Below are 20,231 nucleotides of genomic sequence, written 5' to 3'. Positions count from 1 at the left end.
ATATGATGTCTGATCTTATTTATTTGTTACTCTTAGAAAATCTCATTTTTGACTGGACTCAGACTTAGAGGTAGAAGCTCTCAGAGAAGACAGCCTGCGTCTCTTGGCAATCTGTTCCTGGCGTTTTTCTTTGGCCTCCTAAACAAAACAAAATAGCAGTCAAAACCCGTCTACATTGAAAATAAAACTGAAAACTGGGTCTGACTCCCCACCTTCACTCCAATCATCTTAGACTGACCTTCATTCTCTTGGCCAAAAGTTTAGCATATTCTGCAGCCTCTTCCTTATTTTTCTTAGTACGCTGTTTCTTCAGAGCAATACGCCGACGTTTGTGTTGCAGGACTCGTGGAGTAACAAGACGCTGAATCTTGGGTGCTTTGGTTCTAGGTTTCTTACCTAAAAATTTAAACGACTTAATCACTTCTCATGACCCTTGTTCATCAGGACCCACAGCTACACTTTAGAAACAGATGCAAATTTCACTTAGTATCTATAAAAACTTACTTGTATGAGGCCTTTTAAATCAAATTTGAACTTTTCTATAACTTGAAATACCAGTCAACAAAAATCCAAGATGGGCTAAATTTTGTCAGAATAAAAGGAAAACTGGGGTGGCTGGACGGCTCAGTTGGTTAGAGCGTGAGCTCTGAACAGGGCTGCCGGTTCAATTCCCACATTGCCAGTGAGCTGCACCCTCTACAACTAGATTGAAGACAACAAGCTGCCGTTGAGCTCCAGGGTGGCTGGATGGCTCAGTTGGTTAGAGTGCAGGCTCTCAACAACAAAGTTGTCGGTTCCATCCCCACATGGGATGGTGGGCTGCACCCCCTGCAACTAAAGATTGAAAATGGCGACTGGACTTGGAGATGAGCTGTGCCCTCCACAACTAGATTGAAGGACAACGACTTGGAGCTGATGGGCCCTGGAGAAACACAGTTCCCCAATAAAATTTATTAAAAAAAAATTACAAATAACTTTATTTAAAAAAAAAAAGAATAAAAGGAAAACTGAGAAACCCTTCTAAAAAGTAACCAGGCTAACTTTATTTACTAAGTGTCAGTATTTTCCTTAATTAGCACATTTAATCCTCCAAAGTTAAGCCATACCTATAGTTTGGATGCCAAGATCATGTAAATTTAGGTTACTTAACAAGGAAGTCATACTCCCAAGGTTTTTCTAGTCACTTTGCTTTTCCTTCCACTATTAGATTGTCTTCACTATCTCACCTTGCTTTGAAGTCCCATTTAGCTTGAATCTCTTTTCCTGCCAATCTGGGGAACTAAGCCATAAACATCAAAATGTGACGTGTTCTTCATAGAATATCTTCCTTTAGTCTAACTGATTTATACTTCAATATTCTATGGATTATAGATCTTCAGAGGTCTTTTCAGATTTAATCATTTGTGGCACCTTGTGGGAGTAATACTTCAGGTAAATATTCTAAGTATTCATTATTCAACTTATGCTTAAAGTAAGATAAACGATCCCTTAATATAAAGACACAAGAACCATCATCTAAACACCTATCAACTAGCACACTTACTATACTGATGGTATTTCCAAAAGCACGACTATGGGAAACTCCGATATAGCTGCCAATTATTTTTTTAAATGTTTTTAAGTTTATGATAATTTGTCTACATTGTATCTTCGACACTTGAGTACTAAGCACATAGGTGGTGTCCAAGTATCTGAAATGAGTAACCGATGAGCACTTATTACCGTGTTTTCCCGAAAATAAGACCGGGTCTTATATTAATCTTTGCTCCAAAAGACGTATTAGGGCTTGTGTTCAGGGGATGTCATCCTGAAAAATCATGCTACGGCTTATTTTCCTGTTAGGTCTTATTTTCAGGGAAATACGGTATATGCCAGGTATAGGTTTAAGTCCCCAGTCCTGAATCAAAACCCAACCAATTTTTTTCCCCAGATTTCTCAGAAAAACCCAACCTGGACTGACAGACCATTTATTCCGTTTAATGAAAACATTCATTTCACTACAGAAATACTGTTAGAGCATCACTGCCACAACCTCACTGGTGATGGGTTATGTGGCTTAACATGCCTTTTTTAAAATACAAAACTCCAAAATCCCAAATGCCTGTTCCCCAATATTCTGAACACAGTATATTAATAACTTCTAATTCTCACAACTCTTACTTTGCTATCCGCATCCCAGATGAAATTTCTTTTGTAAACAACAAAAAATAGAACCTCTGATATGAAAAAAGCTCAATTGTGTGGGGTGAGAGCACATTCAATTATAGTCCTAGAATTTTCTATCATTCGTTCAACTCTTAATCCAAAAGCAATGAACTTAATGTATACCAATAGCATTATCTTGACCCTCTCCAATATCCTAAAAACTCCAGGAAAATAGCGAATATGCACACACAACACTGCCGACAAATTACTGAAATTTGCCCTAAACTGCATAATTTCTCCTACCTTCTTTGTTTAGGGGCTTTCTCACAACATACTGGCGGACATCATCTTCTTTAGAGAGATTGAAAAGTTTGCGAATTCTGCTAGCTCTTTTAGGCCCCAGGCGACGAGGCACAGTAGTATCAGTGAGACCAGGAATATCTTTCTCCCCTAAAAGACAAGTGAACAAAGAAATTCTAATTCAATTCCCTAACAAAGAACCCTAAGTTACTGTTTATACATTGATTAAAACAAACAAAAACAAAATAAACTCCACTGGTCAAATTGTGGGCACTGCAAGTTAAAAACCAAGTGCTTTAACCAGCTTTAAATCAATGTCAAAAAGACTGCAGCCACGAACACAACCCTCACCTTTTTTTACAATGACCAAGTTGAGAACACTCAGATTGGCATCCACAATGCAACCCCGAACCGATTTGCGCTTTCTTTCTCCAGTCCTCCTTGGTCTATAACAGGAATGCCCCTTACTCAGGAGCAGGCGGACACGGCCATGGGTCAAGACACCCTGCTTCATGGGGAAACCTTGTTTGTCGTTCCCACCACTGATTCGAACCACATAACCCTGCAGAACATAACATCATAAAATAAGGAATTACGGCCTCTATGAAATACACCCTCAATTTGAGGAAATAGATTAAGGCCAATATGAAACAACTTAAACTTTTCTCCAATCTCTCAATTTTGTCTCAGTTTCCAATATTTGACAAGTTCAATTAGCAAATTCTTTTCAATCAAGCCATACTTCTAACCGGTTTTTCTAGAGGTAACAGATCCAGAAGGAGAAAGATTATGTTAAGAAACCCAAGTATCAACAAGCAACAAATCAGAAACACCCCTTCTTGGCATTTTTAAAGATACCCTTCGGAGATTAGCTTGCAGCACAACTATGTACAATTTATTCTCCCATTTGATCTACACAACCCTGCCAGGCGATAGGTCTATCTTACAAAGATGTCATTTGGAAGAAACTAACCCAAGATCAGCCATATAGGACCCAGAGTTTGAACCCCATTATACAATTACCAACAGCGTTTACCACTTCTCTTCAATACTATCTGCAACAATTCAATATGGTTGGTAATCTTACCTTCCATTCTTCACCCAGAGCATCAGCAGCAACTTCTGTGGCCATACGCTTCTCATAAAACGTACGAAGTTTGCGTTCATCGTCCACTTCAATGAGTTTCTGGCAGCCAGTGGCTGGGAAAGAGATGTTCAGCTAAGAATGAAACGGGGGGAAAAAAAAAATTTTATGAAAACTGCAGAACCACCACCAAGGTATTCCACTGCAAAAAGCCTCTCATTTCATTCCCACACAATCAGCAGAAAACGTGAGAGATCGGTTTTATTCACTAAAGCACGTGTGCGTAATAACGTACAAACACCGCTCTAAAAATAAGACACGTTTTTCAAGCCCTGTGGAATGACTGCGGGAGCGAATGGTGCTCCATACCCGTTCACACACTCAGGAGTAAGGAACCCGACCCAGGCCTGGCCAACTGGGCAGCGGGCGTATCTGTCCCGGCTGGGCCCGAGGACGCCACCATGGCGTTCTCGCCCGGCGCAGCTCTAGCGGCAATCGCTCGACATCCGCTCTCTCAAGGAGCTCTGGCCCCATAAGGGCGAGCTTTCTCCCACCTCAGACCCTTCTCTACCTAGAGCCAGCGCTTTGGAAAGCTACGACTACGGCAACACCGTGTTCTGAGGCTCGATGCCCATTCCCCAAGCATAGTACAACAACCGCCACAGCTTCTAACCTTCATCCTGAAGCAGCCGACGGCCTCCGAGGCGCCACGAAAAAGAGGCCCGACTTCCGCTTAGCCCAGATCACATAGGCACTTCCAGTTCTCGCGAGATAGGAAAAAAAAAACTGGGATAGCGGAAGTGACCATGGGCAGGCGGCACTTCCGGGGGTGGGGCTAAGCAGCAGTCGTGAGGAGTACTCGGTACTAGGGGAGTCACGGCCGCATCTGTGTCGGAGATTTATCGTGGCGGCCAGATTTAGTTCTGAAGGTTAGACTCTCCTTTGCCTGATGTTTCCCTGGGCTAGTTCAACTCGGTGTGGACACTCTTTATCTGATGCTACTACCAAAGAAGGATGGCGGGACCGGAGTTTAGCTCTCTTGGGCTCTCCTGTACTTCAGACTCCATGGGAAGATTGCCAGTTCGGGAGCGTGTTTTGCCAGCTCTGGTACCGGCTGTTCACAACAAGACACCCTGAAAACCTGAAATGTTTTTCCTTTAAATACTCGTCCCTTGTCCTCCAGCCGCGCTGTAGTCATTGTTCTATCACAAAATGACATCCTTAGCCACCCTGTCACGCTATCCAATAACCACAATTACCCCAAGTCCAGGCCACCATCGGTGACTTCTAAATAGTCTCTGCTTTCTGTCTTGCCTCTGCGATCTTTTGAAAACACAAAATTATATCACAAAATTATTTCCCTTGCTGGAAATGCACCATTTATTTTTCACTGCAGTTAAATACTTCTCAAACTCCTTATCCTAGCCTTACAGGTTTTCCACAGTCCCAAATTTACCTATTGCCATTGGTTAATGCCATGAAGGTCTTTCAATTTAGACGACCCTCCAGTGAGAAGCCTTTCCTGACTACACTGCCTCAAATAGTATCCTTCTCATTCTCTAGTAGAGCACTTTTATAGTACTTAACCATGGTACAAAAATGGGTTGTTTATGGTCTGTCTCTACTACATGAAATGGGTTGTTTATGATCTGTCCCCTCTACTAGATGAAAAATTAAGCCAGGGCTCACGTTTTAACTTTACTATGGTCCTCAGGATGCAGCAAAGTACGTGACACATAATAAGTGCTCAGTAAATATTTTTAAATGATCATAGTCCCAGCTCTGGTACGTATTAGTTTATTAGAGTGTGGTAGTACAGAAACAGCCAGCAGAGGGAGAATAAATTTATGTATTATAGTAAATCTTGAATCAGCAATGATGCAACTCTTAATAGTACAGAAAAATGTGGGAAAAATAGAGTGCATTTGATAGTCCTCCAGAACATTTCTGGAAGAACAAGAATGAGAACCCAGGTGATGTAACACTGAAGCCCACACTCTCAATCAGTACCCGGAAGGAAAGAAAATGTATTACCTACTACATATTTTTTGTCAAGAGAAAAAGTGCACTCAAGTAAACAAATATAATTTTAACTTCATTACATTCCATTTTCCACTTTAGTATCACAAATTTTTGAGTTTAGGCCCGCTTCACATTCAAAGTTGATAGATTCTACTAAATCCTGTTTGACCATCTTATGTTAAAATATAGACTGTTGGTGAAATGACGCATTTAAAGCCTGTGTATATAATTTTTTGTTGTTGAGGTGAAATTGACATAACAAAGTTAATCATTTTAAGTGTGAAATTTAAAGCCTGTGTATATAATTTTTTGTTGTTGAGGTGAAATTGACATAACAAAGTTAATCATTTTAAGTGGACAATTCAGTGGTATTTAGTACATTCACAATATTGTGCAATCACTACCTCTATCTAGTTGTTCTAAAACATTTTCACCATCCCCAAGGGAAACCCTGTACCCATTAAGCAGTTGCTCCCTATTCCCTTCATTCATCAGCCATTGGCAAGCACAATCTGTGTTCTGTTTCTATGGATTTACTTATTCTATATATTTTGTGTATGGAATTATTCAATATATGACCTTTATGTCTGGCTTCTAATGTTTTTGAAGTTCATCCATGTTGTATCAGTTCATTCTTTTTTGTGATTGAATAATATTCCACTATGTGTAGGCCAGAATGTTTTTATCCATTCATCCACTGATGGACTTATAGGTTGTTTCCAACTTCTGACTATTGTGAATAGTGCTGGTATGTTTGAATACCACTGTTTTCAGTTCTTTGGGGTAGATACCTAAGGATGGAATTGTTGAGTCATATGGTAATTATGTGTTTAACTCCTGGAGGAACTGCCAAATTATTTTTACAGCAGCTGACCCATATTACATTCCCACCAGCCACGTATGAGGGCTCCAATTTCTCTACATCCTGGCCAACACTTATTTTGTTATTTTTTTTCTTTTTAAATTATAGCCATCCTAGTGAGTGTGAAATGGTACCTCATTGTGGTTTTGATTTGCATTTCCCTAATGACTAATGATGTTGAACATCTTTTTATGTACTTGTTGGCCATTTGTGTATCCTTTTTGGAGAAATGTCTATTCCAGTCCTTTGCCCATTGTTGTTGTTTTTTTATTTTTATTTTTAAGCTCTATTTATTTTTATTGAAGTAGTGGTAGTGAGTTGACATGAGGCAAAGAATAAAGTCCAGGACTACTGCTCCCTTTCCTTTTATTTAATGCATTTTTTTATTATGGTGAAAAACACATAACATTTACCATCTTAACCAATTTTAAGTATACAATTCAGCAGTGTTAATCATATTCACATTGTTGTGAAACAGATCTCCAGAACTTTTTCAGCTTGCAAAACTAGAACTCTATATCCATTAAAAACAGCTCCCTTTTCCCCCCTCTCCCAGTCCCTGATAACCACCATTCTGCTTTCTGTTTCTATAAATTTGACTACTTTAGACACTGCATATAAATGGAATCATACAGTAGTGGTCTTTTTGTGATTGGCGGATTTCACTAGCATAATGTCGTCAAGGTTCATCCATGTTGTAGCATGTGACAGGATTTCCTTCCTTTTTAAGGCTGAATAATATTCCATTGTATCTAAATACCACATTTTGCTTATTCATTCATGTGTTGATGAACACTTCAGATCAGCCACAACATTCCCTTAAGCCAAAACCTAATCCAGAGCAAGGCCCTAACTCTCCTCAATTCTCTGAAGGCTGAGAGAGGTGAGGAAGCTGCAGAAGAAAATTTCGAAGTTAGCAGAGGTTGATTCATGAGGTTTCAGGAAAAAAGCCATCCCATAACGTAAATGTGCAAAGTGAAGCAGCAAGGGCTGATGGAGAAGCTGCAGGAAGTTTTCCAGAAGAGCTAGCTATGATAATTAATGAAGATGGCTACACGAAACAGCAGGTTTTCAATGTAGATAAAACAGCTTTATAATGGAAGAAGATGCCATCGAGAACTCTCATAGCTAGAGAGGAAAAGTTAATGCCTTGCTTCGAAGGCTTCACAGGGCAGGATCACTGTATTTTTAAAATATATATATATATATATATATATATATATATATATATATATATATATTATATACACAATGACACTAATATTCATTTTATTAATGCCATCTTTTTTTTTCTTAATTGGGGAATATTGGGGAACAATGCGTTTTTCCAGGACCCATCAGCTCCAAGTCAAGTCGTTGTCCTTCAACCTAGTTGTGGAGGGCGCAGCTCAGCTCCAAGTCCAGTTGCCGTTTTCAATCTTTAGTTGCAGGGGGCTCAGCCCACCATCCCATGTGGGAGTCAAACCAGCAATCTTGTTGAGAGCTTGTGCTCTAACCACCTGAGCCATCCGGCCACCCCAGGCTCACTGTCTTGTTAGAGCCTAATGCAGCTGGTGACTTTAAGTGGAAGCTAATGTTTGTTTACCATTCCAAAAGTCCTAGGACCCTTAAGAATTATGCTTAATCTACTCTGCCTGTGCTTTAGAAATGGAACAATAAAGCCTGAATGACAGCACATCTTTGTACAACATGGTTTACTGAATATTTTAGGCCAACTGTTGAGACCTACTGCTCAGAAAAAAAGATTCATTTCAAAATATTACTGCTCATTGACAATGCACCTGGTCATCCAAGAGCTCTGATGGAGACGTATCGTGAGATAAATGTCATTTTCATGCCTGCTAACACATCCATTCTGCAGCTCATAGATCAAGGAATAATATCAACATTCAAGTCTTATTATTTAATAAATACATTTCATAAGGCTGTAGCTGCCATAAGATAGTGATTCCTCTGATGTTATCTGGGCAAGTAAATTGAAAACCTTCTGGAAAGGGTTCACCATTTTAGATGCCATTAAGAACATTTGAATTGAACACGGCACCTTGAGCTGAGCTGCCTTGAGCTCCCGAATGGCTCAGTTGGTTGGAGCGCATCCTCTCGACCACAAGGTTGCCGGTTCGATTCCTCAACTCCCGCAAGGGATGGTGGGCTGCGCCCCCTGCAACTAGTAACAGCAACTGGACCTGGAGCTGAGCTGCGCCCTCCACAACTAAGATTGAAGGGACAACAACTTGACTTGGAAAAAAGTCCTGCAAGTACACACTGTTCCCCAATAATGTCCTGTTCCCCTTTCCCAATAAAATCTTTAAAAAAAAAAAAAAGAACGTGTGAACCATGGGAAGAGGTCAAAATATCAATATTAACAGGAGTATAGAAGAAGCTGATTCCAACCCTCACGGATGACTTTGAGAGGTTCAAGACTTCAGTGGAGGAAGTAACTGCAGATGTGGTGGAAACAGCAAGAGAACTAGAATTAGAAGTGGGGCCTGAAGATGTGGCTGAACTGCTGCAATCTCATGATAAAATTTTAAAAGATGAGGACTTGCTTCTTTTGGGTCAGGAAAGGAAGTGGTTTCTTGAGATGGAATCTACTGGTGAAGATGCTGTGAAGAATGTTGAACTGACAACAAAGGATTTAGGATATTACATAAACTTAGTTGATAAAGCAGAAGCAGGATTTGGGAGGATTGACTCCAATTTTGGAAGTTCTACTGTGCGTAAAATGCTATCAAACAGCAGCATCACATGCTACAGAGAAATCACAGGTGAAAGAAGAGTCAATCAATGCAGCAAATTTCATTGTCTTATTTTAAGAAATCGCCACAACCACCCCAACCATCTGCAACCACCTCCGTGAGCAGTCAGCAGCCATCAACATTGAGGCAAGAGCCACCACCAGCAAAAAAGATTATGACTTGCTGAAGGCTCAGATGAGGGTTGGCATTATTCAGCAATATTTCTAAATTAAGGTACACACATTATTATTTTTTCAGATGTAACATTATTGCACACTCAATTAGACTATGGTATAGTGGAAACATAACTTTTATAGGCACTGGTAAATCCAAAATATCCATGTGACTCACTTTACGGCGATGTTCACTTGATTGTGGAAGTGAAACCGCAGTATCTCTGAGATCTGCCTGTTCTTGAAATCATCTCTAGATCTCTTATAATACCTAAATGTCTTATAAAACACTATGTAAATAGTTGTTATACTCTATTTAGGGAACAATGACAAGAAGAAAAAGTCTGTCCATCTTCATTCAGTACAGACACCGCCATTGTAGGCCTAACTACATAGTACACGTAGCAACAACTTAACACTGTTTTTTGAATATGTTTGATCTGCGGTTAGTCGAATCTGTGGATGCAGAGGACCCTGTCTGAGGACCCTGCTGTGAAACCTGAAGTGAACCCTTGTCCCAGCACCACCCTTTTGAACACGGTACTGGAGGCAGTTCCGTACTACCAGGGACCAGACAGGATGTATGCCAGCCCAGGCCCCTGGTAACAAGCCCACCGACAATGGACTCCACTGCAGACCTGGTACCATCCTCATTCCTGACTGGAACCTAACAAGACTGATTCCGGAGCAATCCCATTAGCCTGGGGAACTAACAGATATCTGCACGCCATGTTCAGTGCAGTATTATTCACAATAGCCAAGACATGGAAACAACCTAAGTGTCCAATCAATTGATGAATGGATAAAGAAAATGTGTACACATACAATGCAATATTATTCAACCATAAAAAGAAGGTAATTCTGCCATTTGAGACAACAAGGATGGATCTAGAAGGTATTATGCTAAGTGGAATAAGTCAGAGAAAGACAAATACCGTGTGATCTCACATACATGTGGAATCTTAAAAACATAGACACAGAGATTAGAATAGTGGTTGCCAGGGGCAGGGAGTGGGGGAAATGGGGAGATGTTTTGCACACACTGAGTGTGAAGGGTCTATGGGATATATAAGTGGAGACATCCAATAGGCTATTGGGTATACAGGTTTGGAGAATGAGTGTTTGACACAGTATAAGAGGTGGGCTTTGAGTGGGGCCTGTCTTAATTTGCTAGAGCTCCCATAACAAAATGCCACAAACTGGGTGGCTAAATAGCAGACATGTATTTTCTTACATTTTGGAGCTAGAAGTCTTGAGACTAACATGTTGGCAGGACTGGTTTCTTCTACTGGTTTCTTCTGAGACTCTTCTTTGGCTTACAGATGGCCATCTGCCCTCTGTGTCTTCACATGATTTTCCTATATTTATGTCTGTGTCCTAACCTCTTCTTTTTTTTTTTTTCCTAAGGATTTTATTGGGGAAGGGGAACAGGACTTTATTGGGGAACAGTGTGTACTTCCAGCACTTTTTTCCAAGTCGTTGTCTTTTCAATCTTAGCTGTGCAGGGTGCCATTCAGCTTCAAGTTGTTGTTCTTTCAGTCTTAGTTGTGGAGGGCGCAGCTCAGCTCCAGGTCCAGTTGCCGTTGCCATTGCTAGTTGCAGGGGGCGCAGCCCACCATCCCCCGCGGGAGTCGAACCGGCAACCGGCAACCTTGTGATTGAGAGCCCACTGGCCCATGTGGGAATCGAACCGGCAGCCTTCGGAGTTAGGAGCATGGAGCTCCAACCACCTGAGCCACCGGGTCGGTCCTAACCTCCTCTTCTTGAAAGGACATCAATCCTATTGGATTAGGGCCCACCGTAATAACCTCGTTTTAACTGAATTACCTCTTTAAAGACCCTATCTCCAAATACAGGCACATTCTGAAGTACTGGGGGTTAGGATTTCAATATAAGAATTTGGGGGAGAGGGGGCCCAATTCAGCCTATAACAGGGCCCAAAGGTAGGCTCTCTCAACTACAAGGATCCTGACTAAACAGAACACATTTTTGTATCTAATAACATTAAGTATCTAATAACATCATAATAATCCCAGAGCAATCAGTAAAGGTAAAATTTTCCCTAACTTACTGGTAAATGAGTTTTTCAAGTGTGTTTGTAAAAAGGGATATTTTTCCGAAGGGAGATATAAGTACAGAAAGGAAGAGAAGTAGTAAGAGAGGAAATGAGTTCGTGCATTTTAGTAAGCTGTTTCATATTTGGCTGAAGTCAAGAAAACAAGAGAAAAGATCGTTTTAGATAGAAAAAACGAAATTTCAAGGGCAATATCTATTTGTAGGAAGAAACTAATTTTAAAACATGCCACACTGTGTTTGGGAAAGGAAGTTAAAGAAACGAAGCTAGGAAAACTCCTTGGCATTATTTCTGTAACTGTATATAGGAGCAAGGATTACAATGGATTTCTCACCCCCTGGGTCAGGGACAAAGGGATGTTTTTGCAGTTGTGGAAAAAAGCTGTGGCCTACATTTATGAAATATTTGGTAGTGGGCAGGAAGGAAAAGGGACAACAGGAAACGTGCAAGAATAAATCTGTTTTTGATCAGGTCAAGTCACTACATCAGGACAATCTTCTTTTTGTCCCATGTATTTTCATTCCTTGATAGCTATGTGACTTTGGACAACTTCCTTGCTCTCTCTGTGCCTTAGTTTCTCCATCTGTAAAATGGTGACAATACCTTCCTTACAGAGTTCTTGTCAGGGATAAATGAACTAAAACGTGGAACAAGTTAAACAGTTATTGGTGCACAGTAGACTTTCAATGGATGCTAGCTCTTCTCATCGTTCCGAGTACCATATATCACTGTCATTACCCACGTCTCTCTAACTTATCTCATGTCATTCTCACTGTGAGTAACGCCTGCCTTTCTCCACTCTGTCTGCTTTACGTTGTGCTGCTTTTGAGAGTCTTTCCCTACCATTCCAACCCAAGCTCACCTCACTGTACAAGGAGGAGATGGAAACCTGAACTTGGCGCTGAGGTGTTCTGGATGAATTCAGCCATGGGCTGGAGCTTCACCGACACCATTTAACAAACATGTGCTGAGTACCTACTTCATGTCAGGACCAGGTGAGGGACAGGAGACACAGAGATGAAAAGGAATGGTCCTTGCCTTCTGGGAATGTTTTACCCAATACAGAAAGAAACATATAAGTAGACAAATAGAGATTTGATGGAGGTATTTAAAAGATCTATGTGTAATACGTATATAGCAAAAGGCATGAAACGATCTAAATGTCTGTATTATTCCCATCAGCCTAAAAAACAGGCTGGAATATCTCCCATCTTTAAAAAAATCGCGTTTTGACCCCACCACCTCCTCCAGCTACCACTTCTTTGCAAATCCCTCCCCTCTTCCTTATTGCAAAGCTGTAATAACTGTGCTTATACATTGAATGGCTGTGTCCTCCCAAAATGCCTTGTGTTGAAATTCTAACCCCCAAGGTGTATTAGGAGGTGGGCTTTGGGAGGAGAATTAGGTCATAAGGGTGGACTCTCCAGGGATTAGTGCCCTTGTAAAAGAGGCCCAAGAAAACTCCCGTGCCCTTCTCACCACGCAAAAACACAGTGAGAAGATGGCCATTTATGAAGCAGTGGGCTCTTACTAGACCCTGAACCTGCCAGAGCCTTGATCTTGGACTTCATGACCACCAGAACTGTAAGAAATAAATGTTGTTGTTCAACTTCCCAGTCTATGGTATTTTTTTGTATAGCAGTCCAAATAGACTAAGATAAATTGTTATACTTATTATTTCCACTACCTCACCTCACATTCTCTCCTCTTTTCTAAAAAATATGCTTAAAATTTCAAAAATTATGAAAAGGTACACAGCTTTCTCACTCTACCTTCCAGTTCCCCCTCTCATGCTGCATAGTTATCTAGAATTATTAGCTTCTTCGTTTATACATTCAGAGATTGTTTTGGTAGCTACAAATATATTCTTTTTTTAAAATATAAATGGCAACATATTACATATGTCATGTTTTCCCTTGTATTTTCCCCTTAATAATATCTCATGGGGAATTTTCTCATTTAATATGAGTACATGGAGAGCTTCCTCACTGTCTTTTACTGGTCTCCTCCCAGTGGGCATTTGTTTCCAGTTATTTGCTGTTACAAAGAAACCTGTAATTATATGAATGACCCTGCATTTAAGTATTTCCCATGTCTGGAAGTAAAAATATAAGATAATAACTAGAGGTAGAAATGCCTGGTCTAAGTTTATATACATTTGTAATTTTGATAGATACTAATAAATTGCTCTCCACAGGGGGTTGTTCCAATTTACACTCCCACTACCAATGTATGGGAGTACCCGTTTTCCTAAAGTCTTGCCAAATGTTAACAAACTGTAGGATTTTGTCACTCTGATAGATGAAATAAATGTTATTTCAATGTAATTTATAGTTCTACTACTGTGAGTTGAGCATCTTTTTATATATTCTTCTGTTGTATCTTTCACCAGTTTTTTTCTGTTGGATTGTTAACACTTTCTATATAAAGGAAATTAGTCCTGCATAAAGGTTTCACATTGTTTGCCAATGCAAGTCATTTTCTTTTTCCTCCCTTCCTTCTTCTTTCCCTCCTTCCTTTCCTCTCTCCCTCAGTTCCTTCCTTCCTTCCTTCCTTCCTTCCTTCCTTCCTTCCTTCCTTCCTTCTTTCCTTCCTTCCTTCCTTCCTTCTCTCCCTCCCTCCTTCGTTCCTTCCTTAACAGCTTTATTGAAATATAATTTATATACTATACAATTTATCCATTTAAAGTATACAATTCAATTTTTTAAAAAAATCTCAGAGTTGTACAACCATCACCACAATCTAATTTAAAAATTTTTCATCACCCCTCAAAAGAAACCTCATACCCATCAGAAGTCATCCCCGTTCCCCCAAACTGCCCCATCAACCACAGCCCTAGGCAACCACTAATTGACTCTGTCTCTATAGATTGGGCTATTATGGACATTTCATATCAATGGAATCACACAATATGTGGCTTTCGTAACTTGCTTCTTTCACTTTGTCCCCATTCTTTCTTAAACCCGCTCTAGTCACGATTGTGTCCCCACTTAAACTATCCTTTTAAAAAGGTCATTAACTATAGTCATCTTGCTCCCTCTTCTGTTCTTCCTCCTACCTCACTAGCTGTGCCTTTTTAGCTTCCTTGATAATTCCTTGCCTCTTGCCTCTTGACTCAGTCCTTGCCTCTTCTCTCTTCTATCTGCGTCCCCTCTCAGCCACTCGTAAGGTCCCATGGTATTGGAGAGACCACTAACTTGCTATAAAAATCTGCTCCCATAGAATTCTGCTTCCAGGAATATGGACTAGATACGTTTCCCATTCCTCCCCCTATGTACAACGAAAAGTCCCAGACATTATATATAAAACAAGCATCCTAAACGTGGAGAGAAGCAGGCAGGCTGGCTAGAGACTCAGAATCTCAGTAACGACCTGGTGGTGCGTTCCCTGGGTTTTCTTTTTGCCTCATACAGCTGAGACTTGGAACTGAAGAAGCCAGCAACTCAAAATACCAACAGGCATAGACAAAAAAATCCTCAACAATAGCCTGCTTTCTCTAGTTAGAGGACCAGGAAAGGGGCAGCTTAGCAAGACAGAAATTTCAGATAATAACATTCTACTCCAGCCAAACACCACAGGAAAACAAACAAAAAATTTTGACCCAATCCCAACCACACAAGCAAAGGTTGACTGGAGACCTAGACTTCTATCCTTATGAGGCTGTAATGAGGTTTCCAAATAATCCTGCCAGGCGGTGTCTGAAAAGCCAGGTAGAGGGGTTGAACTTTCATCCCAGCTGGCCACTAATGAGACCACCCCATCCCGTGTTGTCAGTGAAAACTACATGGAGAGTCTGGACTTCCACTCTCACAGTTAATAAAGAGGAGTCCCCTGTCAGGTGTCAGTGTGGCAGTTTGGACATCTATCTCCACCTGGCAGAAATAAGGCAGTTATCTCTCCCCTCCCATACCAAAGCAGAAAGCCCACTGAAACCTCAGTTTAAATAATATCAGAGCTGCATAACATAGTAATGAAAATGTCAAGGTTTCAATAGAAAACCACTCTTCATGTCCAGAATGAGAAAGATCTCACATTGAGTGAAAAAAAGAAAATAGATGCAAACGTGGAGATGACAGAGACGTTAACACTACCTGGCAATGATTTTAAAACACATGATCAAAATGCTTCCATGAGCAATTAATATTTTGCTTGAAATACAAGAAAAATAAGACTTAGTAAAGAAAGTCTCAGAAAAGTAATATAAGCTATAAAGAAGAAATAGACATTTTAGAACTGAAAAATACAATAACCAAATAAAAAGCTCAGTGGATGGACTCAACAGTAGAATGAAGGGGGTAGATGAAAGAATCAGCGAACGGGAAGATAGAACAATAGAAATTACCTACCTAATCTGAACAACAGAGAAAATAGATTTCAAAAAAAATGAATAGGAGGGGCAGCTGGATGGCTCAGTTGGGTAGAGCGCGAGCTCTCAAAAACAAGGTTGCTGGTTCAATTCCCACATGGGATGGTGGGCTGCACCCCCTGCAACCAAAGATTGAAAACGGCAACTGGACTTGGAGCTGAGCTGCGCCCTCTACAACTAGACTGAAGGACAATGACCTGACTTGGAGCTGATGGGCCCTGGAGAAACACACTGTTCCCCTTTATTCCCCCCACCAAAAGAACAGAGCCTAGGGGAACTGGAACATTAAAAAAAATAAATCTAATATTTATGTTACTCATGTTATCAGAGTCCTGGAAGGAGAGGAGGAAAGCAGGCTGAAAAACTACTTGAAGAAAAAATGACTGAAGACTTCCCAAATTTGGCAAGCGACAATCGTGCAGATTCAAGAAGCTGAGCAAAATCCAAACAGAATGAACCTAAAGAAATTCACATCAAGACACAATATAATTAAACTTCTGAAAACTGAAGACAAACAAAAAAATCTTAAAAGCAACCAGAGAAAAACAACATTTACTTATAGGAGAAAACCATTTGAATGACAGTGGTAGCCATGTGAGTGGACCTGGGGGCAAGGGAAGTGGGAGGTAGGCAGTCCCCATTGAAGCAGCAGCAGACGGCCCCAGAAAAAGAGGGGATGCTGTGACAGACAAACATGTCTACTCCACGCCATCCCTTCTCTTCGGACAAATTGTAAGATACCGAGTTTCCAATTTATCTCCTTTGGGATCTTTACCCGTTTTCTCGTTCACATTGTAAATCTGTTTCTCTACCTGGGCGCCTTTTGCTTAGGCTCAAATTTGCTCAAGTCTCTCCTATACTAAAGGAATGTTCCGTAACCCTTCTTCAAGCTCCTGCCCGGTCTATGTACCTTTCTTCACCAAGTAAATTTCATCGGTCCCTTCCTCACATTTTACTCCCACCAGCGGCCTCCCTCTTGATTCCCACTGCCTTCATTTCCCTAAGTTCTTTCTTGGTCCCTGAAAGCCTGAAGGCAGAGTGCAGGAAGCATGAGGTTTGTAGGCCATTGTGGCGTGGCCCTTCCATCGGGAATGATGATGTTTCTTACGTAGCAGGGCAGACTTCCTCACAACACTCGCAAGAACCAAAGAGCCCCGCCCCAAGGGACCCCCTGAATTGTGAGGCATGGCACTGACCAGTCCCTGACCTTTCTAGCTTCCTGGTGCCAGAGAGTCAGTGGCCACTGCACCACTTGGACCGCATCCAGGCTGCTCATAATCAGCTTGTTTACCAACACCTCCCCTGGTGAAAGGGCCTAACAAGCAGAGGCCTGGGAGGGTGCCCTCTTAGACTGTTTGCCATAACCTCCCTGCTAGTCCTGTGCCATCTGGAATGAAGGGGACAGGTTACAACCACAGGTTCGACCAGAACTGCTGCTTTAAGGGTACCCACTGCTAAAGGCTGAGCCCTCAGCCCTCGCTTGCTAACCCTCCTTCTGGGTTCTGGCCTACATGGGTGCTTGTGGGGACGCCGTAAATAATGAAGCCTTTTACTTCTTTAGTTTTTAAAAAACTTTTTATTATGGAAAACTTTAAACACCTACAAAGTAGAGAGGCTAGTTTAATGTGTCTAGCTTCAAAGGCTTTCCATTGTGGAAAATGGAAAGTGTTCCGGCTATACCTCCAAAGCAACAGCATCCCCTATTATTTCAAAGCAAACCTCAGATAGTATATTTTGTCTGTAAATATTTCAGTATGTATCTCTAAACAACAATGCTTTTTTTTTGGTTTATTTTTGGTTTTGGTCAAGTTTTTAAGGTATAATTTACATGCAGTGAAATTTACCTTTTAAGATACAAGCCTGAGGTTTTATAAGCTCACTTAGTTATATAACCATCACAATCAGGATATAGAACGGTTCTGTCACCCCGCAAAATTCCCCCCTCTGCCCCTTTGCGGTGAACTCCTTCTCCCACCTCCAAATAACCTATTTTCTAAAAATAGATCTATTTTCTATTCTTAGTTTTACCTTTTGCAGACTGTCATAAAAATGGAATCTTAAACTACACATAGCCTTTTTTTTTTTTTTTTTTTTTTGAAGGAGGGTGCAGCTCACAGTGGCCCATGCGGGGATTGAACTGGCAACCTTAGTGTTATCAGCACCACACTCCAACCAACTGAGCTAACCGGCCACCCCACATATAGCCTTTCAAAGACTCATGTTTTAAAACATAATCATCATACCATCATCATCTCCCCAATCAACAACTCCCCAATATCATTCAAATATCCAGTGTTTACATCTTCCTAATTGCCCTAAAAAGTATTTGTTTACACTCTGATTAAGGATCTAAACAAAGTCTACACATTGCAATTGGTTACGTCTCTAGAGGAAATGTACAGCTTTCCTCGCCATCTTTTCTTTTGAGAAATTGTGTTGTTTGTCACAAAGAGTTTCCCTTAATTGGGATTTTATTGACTGCATCTACATGTTGTCATTTTTTTCTGTTCCCTGTAGCCTTGCTACCAAAATATGATTACTTCCTCTCTCGGGCTTCTCTTCTTCCTCCTTTTCTTGGTGGCAGCAGCAGTCTTGGCTTGGATTTGGTTTTTCAGAGAAGCAAAGTGTTTAGTCCATAGTGAATTTCTGTCTCACCACACGTTGGCTAAAACGGTGTTTCTCAAACTTGAGTTTGGGTCAGAATCACCTGGAGGGCTTTTTAAGCCAGAGATTGTAGGACTCCACGCCCCGTTTCTGATTCATTAAGTCTGGGGTATGAACCTCGAATTCTGCATTTCTAACAAGTTTCTAGGTGATGCTGATGCCGCTGGCCTGAAACCACACTTGTTTTATTTACACAGGTGCTTGCATTTTTTTTTTTTTTTCACCTAAGGAAGAATTTGTGACTTGAGGATTTCCACTTGTGGAACCGGTTGCACTGGATATTTATCATCAGATATTTACTTAGACCAAATAGACACAGTTATAAACTCTAAAAATAGAAGATGTTGGCATCCTGATTTCCCTGCAAGGGTGGTTCTCAAAACCTGCTCTCTCATGGATCTGTATCACTGACTCATATTTAGACCAAAAGCACCACAAGCAAACTCATTGTCAGAACACAGATACCCTTCCTCTTCTCTCCTGTGACCCGCCCTCCCCACCCCCACTCTCCCCAAACTCTGTTTACACCAGATAATCACATTTTGTATTAAACCATTAACAGTAGTCACTAAGGCATCATACTATTAATATAAATCAATTTCAAAATTAATGACCTAATGATAGGTCCTACTGTTAAATTACTAAGGTTATATTCATTGAAAAAATGTTAACAATGGAGAGAGTCTATCAAAACAGAAAAATTTTAACACAGTGGCAAGACCAACCACAATGTCTTTGGAGAAATGTAACTTGCCTCCTTTACTCACCAATGGCCTTTGGCTTGAGCACTCTCTGTGCAGTTGTAATTAGACAGACCCCAAGTGGTTGGCTTTGATTTTGAAACAGAATTGTCATAGACAATAAGAGTTCCTATGGAGGAGGAAAACTCCCCATCATTCTTTTAGTAGAACCTGGAGAGAAGGATGAATTCTATCCAATGAATTCCATATTTCATTGGTGCTAAAACTCACGTTGTTTTGCACTGTAATGTCTCTGAAGTCCTGATGCATCTTAACACTGGGGGGTATTTTATAATCATGGATGGCCAGATGGGGGTGGAGATGTGTTGTCACTGCCTGAACATGCACAAACTCAGTGGCTATTCCTGGTGGGATGACTTGACAACTGTAATCTCCATGTTTCTGTCAACAAATCATGTAAGGCCCATCTGGAAGAGAAACATGCCGTCTGTTGTCTGAAAACCTTCCACTGACACCTTCAGGTAAGATCAAGGACCTGTCAGCGTCAGAATATGGATACTGAGTATTAGGGGCTTTGGAGGCAAACAGTAGTGGAGTGCCCTTAGGACATAGTGCAGCACCCACACCTTTCGGGTCTTCAGGGTACCACACAGGCTTGAGCAAGGAGATCCTGGTGACAGCTACCACGGATTGCTGACCAGGATCTCTTCTGCCACTGCCACTGCCCTGACCTGGAATCCTAAAACCTCCCAAGGAAGGAGGACCAGAGCTATTACCAAAAAAAAAAAATAAAAAAAATAAAAATTGGCTTCCTCTAAGAATTGCTGGGACCAGATTAACTTTAATTTAGAAACTACAGAATAGTTATAGCAGCAAAGCAAAGTAGTTATGAGAAGATCTGAGATTATCCTGACTTTGCTTTCTAGCTGGAATGGTGTTCCTATAGAACCCACTTCGCAGGATCCCGTTGGGAGCAGCAAATGAGCGATAACATAAAAGCTCTTCAAACACCGCCTGGCACATAATAAGGGCTACATATGTGTCATCATCTTTTGTACTTTGGATGTTCTGGAGATGTCATACCTGCCACACCGCATCCTTC

The 20,231-nt window shown here is 40.9% G+C and overlaps 1 protein-coding gene across 1 annotated transcript; it reads right to left on the bottom strand.

Moving 5' to 3' along the window:
• Positions 1-3: 3 nt before the first annotated feature.
• On the bottom strand, positions 4-4,297 carry RPS6 (ribosomal protein S6). Its single transcript, XM_033123719.1, has 6 exons — positions 4,203-4,297; positions 3,533-3,664; positions 2,797-3,007; positions 2,449-2,595; positions 239-396; positions 4-138 (listed from the first exon to the last, which is right to left on the bottom strand). The coding sequence occupies exons 1-6, from the start codon at positions 4,206-4,208 to the stop codon at positions 43-45; spliced, it is 750 nt and encodes a 249-aa protein (XP_032979610.1). The 5' UTR covers positions 4,209-4,297; the 3' UTR covers positions 4-42.
• Between the last annotated feature and the right edge of the window lie 15,934 nt (positions 4,298-20,231).

This window comes from Rhinolophus ferrumequinum, chromosome 12 (assembly GCF_004115265.2).
Source record: "Rhinolophus ferrumequinum isolate MPI-CBG mRhiFer1 chromosome 12, mRhiFer1_v1.p, whole genome shotgun sequence".
In the NCBI taxonomy this organism is placed as follows: Eukaryota; Metazoa; Chordata; class Mammalia; order Chiroptera; family Rhinolophidae; genus Rhinolophus; species Rhinolophus ferrumequinum.
Note: the sequence above shows the minus strand (reverse complement) of the source record. Positions and strands in the feature narration are given on the sequence as shown.